Below are 12,466 nucleotides of genomic sequence, written 5' to 3' on the forward strand. Positions count from 1 at the left end.
TGGTTCTAAGGTTGCTCCGGTCCTTAGTGATTTATACCTTAGCAAGATTGACAATCTTTTGGAAGGCGCCTTAGGTAATTCGGTTATTAAGGTTTTTCGTTATGTGGACAATTACTTGATCTTTTGTAGTAGTGAGGACTTTGAAAAGGTGGTAACTTCCGTGAGCGAAAAATTTGAAATTAATGGAGGTGGGCTGAGCTTTACTAAAGAGGTGCCTCAGAATAATGGAATACAATTTCTAGACATTTCCTTAACGTTCCAGAAGAACCACGTGTGCTGGCATTATTCTCCTAGATCTTCGAAACCGCTGTTGAATTTTTCGTCGAAGCACTCGAAGGTTGTAAAAAACGGTATCGCCATGTCTTGCCTTAAATCAGCCCTCACCAAGTCGTGTGAGCACAAAATGAGTGATAGCTTTAACGCACAGGTTACACGTCTTTTAGATGTAGGGTATTCTCGTGATGCAGTGGCCAGGGTCGCTGAACGTTTAAAGAAGTCTATTGTGTTAAGTCCGAGCATGGTTGCAGAAAACGATAGGAAGAAACGTGTCGTAGGTATACCGTACATTCATTGCGTGCCTCACAGGCTAAAGGAAGTAGGAAGTAGATACGGCGTTAATGTTGTTTTCACGGCTGCCAATAAGCTACACTGCAAACGGGTTTGAGCCTTTTAGGGAGTTTCGGGCTCGACGAATAACGTGCATCCAAAAGGTACTACGCAAAACCCCCTTCAAAACGAGGTTCAAAAGGAGGTTTTATTTACATCCTTTAAGGGAGTGATTAGACGGAACTACGGAGGTAAATTTGTGTTTTTATTGAACTCATTTTGAGGGCTTGAGCGGAGCGCATTGGAAGTTTTTCTGGTTCCTTTGAGAGCTTTTAAAGCCTCCTTTTGGAGGTAAAGTTGGTGTTTTTATGTAAGCCATTTTGGGGGCTTGAACAGAGCGCATTGAGAGTTTTTCTGCTTCTTTTGAGAGCTGTTAAAGCCTCCTTTTATACGAGGCCGTAGAGCGGTCGCGAAATGAAAAAAAAAAGTATATTTTAGGCACTATATTACGTTTACCGGCCAATTGCCGCTACTATTCATCACTAGGACATGATAGAAAATGGACACCAAGGTATTTATGCACAACGATGACATTTGCATACAAGTACGCACGACACAGGAATCGAACTCGCGACCACACGCACTTAAAGCAAGCACTATAACCATTACACCACAGCGCCACCACTTGCAAGCTTGCTTTTTTCGTGGGCTTATATATGTACCAATGTATGTACAAAGCGGCTGGTAACCCGTCGGCACAACTTCGAACTTCTGTTCTTGTACCATCGGCGTGTGTTTACATAATACATAATTTGGGGGGGCCATGCAGGCCGAGCCGATCGACGTAAACACCCTCGGCTCCGAATTCTCCGGTTCACCGTGTCGTGGCGCTATAAAAATTATAAACGTGTGCCCTCTTCGCTCTCGCTAAATTCCTGAATACCAGCGTGAAAAAGGTATCTTCAGATGAGCGAACGTATGTGCATTCCATGAGCGTATGCTGTGGAGCAATTTTCGTTATTTCTGCAGCCGCGAACTGCGCGGGTCCAGATGCGGCAGCGTGTTATGAGCGGTTCGAAGACCGCCTGCGTTCTCATATGAAAGTTACACACGCAGAGGCCCGACTTAGAAGAACATTGTAACGCGCCTACATTAAGTGCATTTAATGCGCGCGTACTGCCGCGAGCTGCACGCAGGGGCAGCAGCGCGCTCTGAGCAGCTGAACAAAAATCTGTTTCCGCAATTAGCGCTTATTCGCAATGCACCCTTTAGCGCGGACCGCCTGCGTTCGCATATCAAAATTATACACGCAGAAAATTCCAGAGTTACAAGGACATTGTAACGCGCCTACATAAAGTGCGTTGAATGCGCGCGTACAGCCGCGAGCAGCGCCTTCTGAGCAGCTGAACGCTTATCTGTTTCCGCAATTAGCGCTTATTCGCAATGCACGCTTTAGCACGGCATTCAGTGATTCTCTATAACGCATATTCAGTATTTATTTGCTTTCATACTCGGATACTACCTACATTTCTTACTAATTAGCTTTTATTGGTAAGCATCACGCCACCGCGTTAAAGCGAATTCCTAACGCGTGCCCCAAGGTCAAGGACAACCTCCCCAGTTTACCAGTGACAGGTCTCCCACAAAACAAAAAAGTTAATGTACTTGCACTTCTCGCTTGTGAACGTCCATGTGTACTTGGCCCTCCCCTCAGACAGATGATGCAGTACCCATTAAAAAAAAGCATTACCCTCTTCCTCAATGGAATAGCTGTTCTTGAGAAAATACGGTTCTGTTGAATTACTTCACCACAGCAGCAGAGAGGTTGGCTTGTTTGCAATTCAGAATTTCACAATTGTAACACAGAAACACGAGGACTGTAGCAAATATGCAAAAACTCGAAAAACTATCATATGTGCACTTCATCGTCCACCTGCACACTACGTTAAACTTTATTTATACAACAGCAACCTTCAATTATGCTACTATTGATAAAAGATCACCCAATCTACGTTAGAACACAGTGATGACTTTCTGTCTTTCTGTTGCCTATCTTCTACAATGTGTCATAATCTGTGAATTATCTGTTCAATGTGTTTGGTAATAAAACACAAGCAGTTACATTGAGCAGGCAGTGTTTCAGCAATTTGTTTTGCAAGCACAAATTCATTTCTTCAATTTGCATGCACGACAAGTAGTCATACTTCAATTGATACAAGAACCAGTGGTTGCAACATTTTATTGGAATCAAAACAGCAGCAGTTCTCGTGTCAATGTAAGGATATAGGTATATATTTCCATCGTCGTGCACAGAACCTACTCCCAAAACTGAACACGTGGAACAACATATACAGTACAGCCTAAGCACTATACATAATTCACAGCAGTAAAGCAATACGAAAGTAGGGTGTAAAATCTCATCATGATGCGCACTAACGTGTGCACTTCACCGTGCCAGTATGTAAGTATAATCCAAAAAAATAAGCTACCCAAGGAACTTGTTGTTAGCCTACACATGAAGGCAACTAATTAGTACAATATGGCTAGCATCACTTTTGAGAAATATGAAACCGTGTAGACAGGCAGTTGTACAGTTTTCTATTGCATTACTTTGCCCTATGGCATCAAAACATGTCGCACATGATTTTGGAGTTGAGTTTCCTACAAAAAAGCCCAAAATAGACCTGTGGTGTTGACTGTAGGTCCACTTACCAAGGTGCATAAAAGCATTCAGCAATGCCCACAAAATTACAAGGTTGCCTTCATATGTTGCTGTACATATTTACTCACAGATACCTGGAAGCCATCGTAAATTTCTGGAAGTGTGCTTGGGAACTTGTCGGCATAATCACATGACTGCAATGTACCAATACTTCTAATATGCATAACAAGTACAGCCATGCTTCAATGTTTTTATGCCAGCTAGTGCCATCTGTAACTCAAAAGTTCATCCTTAATTCCTCAATTGATGGCTTACGCATAATTACCACATTGAAAATAATCCAAGCACCATGGCTGCAACGTCAACTTGCAATTAGGCGATCACAGTCACTAAATAAAAAAATTCCTGTAAATAGTGACTGGTCGCTTTGCACATTGGACCCTATAGGACTTGATATGCCATGAGGATGAATAAAAATTGACCACACATATATAGAGACTGTGAAACAGCCAGGAGTTCCTTTCATAGGTAACAAAAACGTGAAAACGAAATCAAAACACATAGCAACAAAGGGGACGGAACGACACACTACTAACAACTGAAGTTGAACACGTGCGGCTTTTTTAGTCATGTGTGTTTATATCTTTCTGTGGTTTTGATTACACTTCAGTTACTAGTAGCGCATTGTCCTGTCTGCCCCCTTCATTCCTCTGTGGATGTGTGATTGTTTAGTCTTGTAATTTTTTCGTACTGTGTGTTTACATCTTTCTGTGGTTTCGATTAAACTTCAGTTACTAGTAGCGCGTCATCCTGTCCCCTTCATTTCTCTGTGCTGTGATTTTTTTGCACCCTCTTTCACTATGAATATACACCAACTCGCCCAACTGCCCCTGTTAAGACTTATGTTTGCTGAATAACACTGGGCCCACTCAGCGTCTTTTTAAACAATGCGAAATTTTCAAATGCACACGATATCAGAAAGGTTGCACGCAGTATTGCGCATAACACTCTGCATCAATACCAGTGTTGGCCTAAATGTGGTAAGATGTACGAGCTGTTCGACATAGTGTAAAGTGAGGCACATCAGGGTGTTCCCACAATCATGGGTGTCGGCAGGGGTTTGCACAAAGGGCACCTGCCGCCATCAAGACACACCAGCACTTGACCCCACCCAAGCTACACCAATGCTCTCCTGCTCACCAGGCCGACACATTACGCCGCCTTGCACCCCCAAGAGAAAATCCTGCCGACACTCATGCCCACAATACACTTGACTTGAACACAGACTGGTGGGCAAGCAACACTTGCTGCTTTGCCAGAAGTGTATTCCTGAAAATTACACAAAAAAAGAAGTCCACTAAGATTTCTGTATACATAAAAATGAATGTCTTACCGAAGATTCGCACTTGACTATCCTTATTGCAGACATTTTGTCAAAACACGAAATAAACACAAAATTGAGATGCTGCTAAGTATTTCCTTGTGAGCGTTTCACTTCGTGTGCACAGGGCGAAAAACAAACGGATGTAAAAAAAATGCGAAACACCACCAGAAATGTACTCTTGCCATGTTTACCATTATGTGGGTAGTTTTTGATGTCAGTAAAGTTATCATTATAAGTACACTTTAAAAGGGTTGTGAATGTTAGCAAGGTCTTGATTAACCGCACCTACTCTGTTTAGGAGTGAAGATTGGGCAACTTGGCACTGAACCACGGCAAAAATAAACAGCGCACTTCTAGTGAGGATAAACTAAGGCCTGGGCACAATAACAGCGCTTTCACCTTGTCAAATTGTGTCAACAGTCATGATACTATGTATTGACCTTGAAAACTATGGCAACATAATGCAAAACAGCAAATTAACGAGAGGGAATAAACAAGATGATTCAACAATCTGGTTCAACAGACTCAACAGCTGACTTATATCAATGCGATTAAATTAGCCTTGCACATCTCCTAATGGCTAAGAATATGCACATGTAACCTTGGCAAATTCCACTGTTGATACGTGACCAATGAAGTTGCATTCCTTCCATGCCGTTGAATGGCCGTTCCTTCTTTTCTGTTTTCACTGTTTTCTGATTTTCATTGTTTTCACTAGCGTAAATGTTCACCCTTTTTGATTTTGTCACTTTGCAGATGGCGTAGGTGTTTTGCCTTTGAATGTGCATGTTTCTTCTGCTTTGTTTTTCCTGTTTCTTTTTGTATGCGTATATGTTTTGCCTTTGAACGTGCACACGTTTCTGCTGCTCTGTCTCTCTTTTTGCTCTACTGGGCCTTGTGCACTTCTCAAGCTACCATTGTCGCTTTTCACTTGAGGCCCATTTCCTGTATTTTGCTGGAATAAACATTTATCCATTCATTCAATACCATAAAACGCATGTGCTTCACAATACACACTGCACTTAGCAGATGTCCGTCACATGATATGGCCGTCATTGTATAGCTTTAACATGATTTATTCGTTCTAGCTAAATGAATCCAAGCTAATGATGTTAATGTACCTTGATATGCTATTTCACTGTTCCTTGATGCATATGTATGAAGGTACAGTGCTTATGTACCTTAATATGCTATTTCAGGAGATGGGCAGAGTGCGCAATGCAAAATTGTTGCCGAAAAGTCTTCACTTCCTGACAATCTGTGCTTCGGTGGGTTCTCACAGTTGCATGGCGGGAGAAAGATGTCCAGGGTAGTTGACTGCATCCAAGGTAGATGCTGCAAAATGAGAGCGCACAGTCTTGTCACATGTCAATGTGCGCAAATTGACACGATGACGAAGGATTAAAACAAACAAATGAAGTTGGAGAAAAGAATAAATCGAAAACAAAGTTGTCCTTTATGCACATTCCATCATGTGACAATGTGATAACCGTGGCCTTTTGCTCTAATGTATATTCCCTGAAAGCATCATGCCTCATTCATGCTTTATCGCAGACAAGAAAATTATATCGTGCAAACAACTTTTTCAGGGCGCACTCCTGGGTTGATTGACTGGTCGTATGAAGCATGAGTGATATTCACAGAAGTTCCAAAACATGCATCACACATCATTGCTATCTGAGTTTAACGACTTAAATGCGAAGCATTTGTTAAACACTTCTACGACTTTGAACGGATCTATCTACCTATCTATCTAGCCGCCTACGACTCATAGCTCGTGTGGGTGTTTCGTTAATGGGATGTATGCCGAAATTCGTGTGGCATGACACGACTGCATGAAGAACATGAATGATGGGTCTTAACTTGAAAATCATGACATGCATTTCATTAACGACATGATTTACACGTCACTCTCTTGGTTCTCTTGCGACTGTTTCGTTAACTTGATATTTACCAAAATAGGTATGGTGTCACAAGAGTGTATGACGCACATAAACGACAGTTTCTAACGTGCAAATCATGATACGCTTGTCATGTATGGCGTTATTTTGACAACATGGTCTCGGGGACGTTAGTGGCCGTTTCGCCTGCTTCATATACACCAAAATTGGTATTGTGCAGTGTGACTGTACGTCCAACATAAATGACAGCTAGCAACATGAAAATAATGACATGTATGTCATGTACACACGCCACGCTCATGGTGCGCTCGCGGCCGGTTCGCTAGCTTGATATACACCTAAATTGATATAGCGTGACGTGATTGTGCGACGAACATAAATGACATATAGTAACATGAAAATAACGACATGTATGTCATTTACGGCATGGAGCCTGGTGCACTCGCGTCCGGTTCTCTAACTTGATATCATACCAAGATTGGCATAGCGTGACGTGACTGTATGACTTACATAAATGACAGCTGGTAACATGGAAACCAATGAATGACATGCGTGTAATGTACGGCATGGGTTACATGCCACGCTCATGATGCGCTGGCGGGCATTTCGCAAGCTTGACATGCGGATTTTCTTTTCTTTTTTTTGCTTTTCATTGCACTTTTCAAGCGACGCAATGTGCAGAAGGTCATCTACAGGTGCATAAGCGACGATAAGGGCTCGCAAAGAGAGAGAACATCAGTATTACTTACCATTTTTGTTCCTGACTGTGCCGAGCACGCAGGGTGCCCATCATCTGCTTGGTGATGCACAGCGGCACGCTCGCTTGAGTCGACAGGCCGTCGCGATTATCGCACTCGCAGCACAGCATGTCGCACTGTCGTCAAACCACGCATATCACATCCAGCGGCGAGAACACAGTGAGGCTGCAGGCACAAAACGCGCACACACGACCGACACAGCTGATCACTTGAGAAGTGGCGTTCACAAGGCCTAGCCGCCTAGCTACGACGATCGCGCCGCCGCGGGGACGACTCCCTCCTCACGTTTCTTTCTTTTTTTCTGTTTTTGTTTTTCTTCGCGCGCGCATGCGGCGCGAAGCTTTATCCCATTTCACTTCGGTAGCGCCTCGCCTGGCTTGCTTTTGACCTGGCGGGGGCGGCCCGCAGTAGGCTTCATCCGCCAAGGCCAAAGGGCTTCCTCGTTTCCTCTCCAGCCGTTCGGAGGGTCTCGTATATCTCAGAGCCGTATAGGGAACCAGCGCTGGAGTTTCCTTGCCGCCCTGGCGGTAAAAGCGCGCACTTCTCAGCCGCTCCCGCGGACGACACGCACAAGGATGGCTAGTAGCGAAGGCGGTGCGGGCACTGAACGCCGAACAAAAAAATGAGGCTGACGGTTACTGCAGCGTATATAAGTGTCATAACTACGTAGGAATGAGAGGTGATATATCTTTCTACGTCTTTCCTGCGAAACCATACGAGCAAGAACGGAGGTAACGTTCGATACAAGCTGTCAGGCGAGCGGGGTAAGTTCGGTCCTCTCTGGCGGCGTCGAGCTGGGGTCTAAAGCGAATTTCGCGTGTTTCATTGTTTTATACAACAGTGAAGACGGCCAGCTATGGGAGCACTTGAGGTATGTCAGTTGACGACGTTGCATCGGCTAAGTTACTGAGCTCGAGTGCTACCGCTGCGACGTGCTTGCAGGCGCCGTCGCTGCCGACCTTGCAGGAACAGGTGGCCCCACTTATCAGGCGCTGAGACGACAGCTAGAGGCGAACACATAAAAACTGCATTAAGTAAACGTGCACAAGTTTTCGTTCGAAATGAAAACATGTAGTGCCAGCGTTGCGATCACGCACGGAAGTCAACTCGCTGTACGATTAAACCAACTGTGCGATTTACTGCGTACAGCTTCGCGCTTATTTTACACAACTACACGCGCCGTAAAGAAACAGGACAGGAACACTCGGTAATAACCGATCTAGCATCAAATGCTCGCTTACCTGAAGTGTGACATCGTAGCTGGCTTGGTGTACTTGCCAGTGGCATTTCGCTGCAACTTGAGAATCGCTGTCACGGCACGACACCGTCTCTTCCACATCGTACACGTATTTCGCATGATGAACCACACAGCGCGAGTAAACAACGGGGACACAGGAAGGGAACACACACAGCGCTGTGTCCCCGTTGTTTACTCGCGCTGTGTGGTTCATCATGCTTAACCAACACGCCCAAGTTCACTCTATTACGTATTTCGCCTTGCACAGCTTCGCCCCGTTTTCAAGTGCCTTTCTGCGGAAGTGGTCCTCAGGCCATATTATTTTACTAAAACCATAGCGGAGCACAACTGGCGCCATAGCTGTCGACAACTTTAGCACGGGACCGCGAACCCGGGAACCACGCTAGCGGGTTTACGCAGGCTAAAGCCCCTATAGGTATAGGGGCCTTAACGCAGGCGCGCTCGCCGCGGCACACTGCGAAAAATATATAAAGCTTTGCAAATTTTCTTCAGTATTCTTTCGCTTGATGGCGCTAGCTGAATGAGCATTGGCAGAACCTTGTTAATGTTTTATTTGCTCTCTCTCGGAAGCTTGAACCGAAGCGAAACGACGCGCACAGCCGAAACATATGCGAGCTGCAACAAACGTCGTCGGATGGAGCGGCGGACTTATGCCGCGACTTCCCGCCAGGCGCATTTTTTCGGCGCGCCACCTATCCAGCGCTGGTCTCCCATATACACCAGAGCACGCCTGTCTCGCACCCAGGCTGCTGGCGAGCCGAGCGGATACTCTCGCACCCAAACGCCGGGCTGACCGGGGCTGCCAAGGTACGCGCGGGCTGCACCAAGTAAACAGGGCAAGCTGCAGTTCTGAAGCTTTAAAGTGCGAAAAAGTACCCGTTCACGCCGCTTCAGCGTATCACAGCTCGTCTGGGCACTACTGCGTGGTCTTTGGATGCCAAAACAAGCTGCGCAACAAGAGGATATTAGCGTTGTCTGCGACGATTACGACGCGTCACGGAAATAGTGCCGGTGCGGTGTTTTCAGCTTCGCCGCGAGTGGATAACTGTGATTCAAGCAAAAAAACTAGGCGCCGAGTGAAAATGCGCGAGTAAGTACACTAACAGCGTGTATTCTGCAGTGTGATGCCCACCTATTTCATTTTGCGAACCTAATTTGCGTGACACGCAGCTGGGTTGAAGGCAGGCGCGAGCTTTGTGTGGGGGTGCACTTCATACCTTTGAGCGTTTCCTTTGACGAAAATCTTGTGCAAGGTAGTGCTTTCAAGCACAAGCAAACAGCATGCTTTGCCACTTTCAACGTAGTAATAAGCTTTAGTGCTTTTGGTGGCATCCACGCCTTCGAGATTTCGTCTTCAAAAGGTAATAAATGGCACGGTGCTCCTCAACAGCTGGCCAGAATTTCCTGCTTTCATTTCACTGTTTGATGTCCCCAAATTTATTTGGACACGAGGAATCCAGCTGCACATAATACATATATTGGCACGTAAGTAAACAGTACTCGCGCCAGTGTCCTTTACGTCGCAGGCGTAGCTAACCGGCTCAACTAAGAGTAGCACAGTTTCGCTTGTAAAGCACCATCGTTACAAGAATAAAATAGCGCAGATAGCTTCCAAAAGGGATCGCTGAACGATACTGCAGGTTATACTCTCTGATAGCACGCTTTTGTGAGCAAGACGCATTATTGTAAGAGCGTCCGTGAAACAAAAATTACGTTTAGCAAAAATACCCGTAAAGCGTACTCTTAATTATTACGCGATGCATGCTGAAATCATGAGCTTTCACAAAACTTTGTGCACAACTTGTAATATGGGGCAACAAAACATCGTTTCACTCTTTCGCGAGCTGCACTGCAATTACGATTCACGCGTGCTACAGCGAGAACGTTTTTTTACAAATGTAACAGCGTACGTATCTGACGAGGTTGCTTCCGCAGCCCACTCAGCACGTACTGCACACATTGTGGACTCGCATGAGGAAGATGTCCTTGGTGTTCCAATAAAATCAGCGAAAATGCCCAGGCCAGAAAAGACGCGAAACACGCTCTCCGACGGGCTGAGTTTCGGAAGTTTCACGTTTGCTCTGTGTAGCGTCTGCTGGCGTGGCAGCCCGCGCATGTTGTTTCGTCGCGTGTGCGATAGATGGCGCGACGCGCGATGCAAATATGGCGATGCGCATGGAATTCGCTGTGTTCTGGTCTATACGGCTCTGGTATATCTCTTTCTCTGGGCTATCTGTGCAAGGGATTTTTAGTGCGCTGAAGCATGCCGCCTCTTTCTTTTACTTCTTTCCCCCGCACAGCTGCATGCATGCCCGCCAGCACTGAAGGCATTATGGAAAGCTTCGGAAAAAAAAAGAGAAAACATGCCAGAGGAAATGAGATGGGAGTTTTTTGTTCCTCTAACTCCATTCGACGAATGGCGTCAGATAGTGAATTTACCTCCTTTCTTCCACATAATTTCTTAACGAAGTAAAATTGAGGACGCAGAACTTTATTACACACACCTCATTACACCCTAAGGTAGTACTGCCCAGATGAAGGTAGTATTAAGGAGGATTGTAGCCCTTAAAACGCCCAATTCGGCTAGTTTGCGTTTGCAGTGTAGGTAAGATTTGTGCCGCTGTGCAGAGGAAGAATGAGCGAGTAAAAGACAAGAACCGGACCGATATTTGTTTCGTAAAACACACCAACAAATTCACTGATTGCCGTACGAGTGTGGTGTATAAGGTCCCTTTCAGCTGCGGTCGCTTCTACGTAGGACAAACGGGCCGATGCATTAACCAGAGATTGTTGGAACATAAGAGATCGCTAACAGGAGGCTCACCTTCTAATCTATCTTTACATTGTCGAGATTGCAAGTGCACGCCAAAATTCGATGAATGCGCAGTGTTGTACCGTCATAGAAATGAAGAAACGCGCCTGATGACTGAAGCATGGCATATCGAGAATAGTGGTGGCGCATGCGTGAGCCAACTGCCGATTAACTTGCATAAAGATGAAATCAAATGCCTTAACAGTTATCTTCAACGTAGACCGCCACGCGTGCCGGATTGATAGGTTCGCCTGTTGCATGGGCATGCGCAGATAAGTTTTCGTGCCTTCTTTCCTTTTCAGCCGTTGTGCGTCTCTTCAGTTGTTAATCGGCGTTTGTGGTGTCCTGACTTCTTTCTTGTGTCCTTGTTTGCACGCCCTGTCTTTTTAGAATTAGTACACATGTCGCACATTGAAAGCGAACAAACCAAAACGTTACCGGCTTTGGGATTCCGACAAATATGGATGGATATCTGTCTTTGTCAAGCTGTGCGTGAATTTTCTGGCGTCGCTGCGCTCTGAAAAAAAAAAGGAATGAAACGTTGGTGTTAGGTATCACTCCACACAACACTTGATCGTCGTGATCAATTCTGGATATTTTGAATTCAAGGAAAGTTTACGCAGTGGCCGGGTTTCACGACTGCCATCAGGGGATTGTCAATTGCGTGCGAAACAAGTAGTTGTTACACCAGAGCAAAGAATTCCTCTGTTTTAAATGCGAAGCATTTCTTAGCGAACCTTTGGCACTTTAAGCGTTTCTATCTGCGTATCTATCTATCTATCTATCTATCTATCTATCTATCCGCCTATTCCTGGGAGCTCTCATGATCGCCTCCTTAACTTGGTGTAAGAGGAGGGTAAGAGGATTGTATGGTCATGACATGAATAACGTGAAAATCCTGTCGCGTACGTCATCAAACCCTTTCCTCCATACACGTGTGGCACATATCCGTTTACCACGGGCCGCGGTGTACGGGTATGCGCCACAGGTGATAGTTTATATCTACCCAGGAACGGCGAGACCGGACATTGATAATGTAGATTTGACAGCGTTAGGAAAAACCGACATTGGCAGCGTTGACCCGACAAATGGAAAGAATGAAAATTAAGATCCCAGCAGGAATCGAACCCGAGCATTCCGCGTGG

At 45.3% G+C, this 12,466-nt stretch overlaps 1 protein-coding gene across 1 annotated transcript in view; it reads right to left on the minus strand.

The window, feature by feature from the left end:
- The window catches only part of LOC119385613 (uncharacterized phosphotransferase YvkC), a 156,698-nt gene that overhangs the window by 7,812 nt on the left and 136,420 nt on the right, over nucleotides 1-12,466 (minus strand). The window contains exon 33 of the mRNA XM_049414037.1: nucleotides 11,760-11,838. Coding sequence (XP_049269994.1) covers nucleotides 11,760-11,838 — 79 coding nt within the window. The remainder of the gene's footprint in view (nucleotides 1-11,759; nucleotides 11,839-12,466) is intronic.

The sequence above is a fragment of the Rhipicephalus sanguineus genome, chromosome 3 (assembly GCF_013339695.2).
Source record: "Rhipicephalus sanguineus isolate Rsan-2018 chromosome 3, BIME_Rsan_1.4, whole genome shotgun sequence".
Lineage (NCBI taxonomy): Eukaryota > Metazoa > Arthropoda > Arachnida > Ixodida > Ixodidae > Rhipicephalus > Rhipicephalus sanguineus.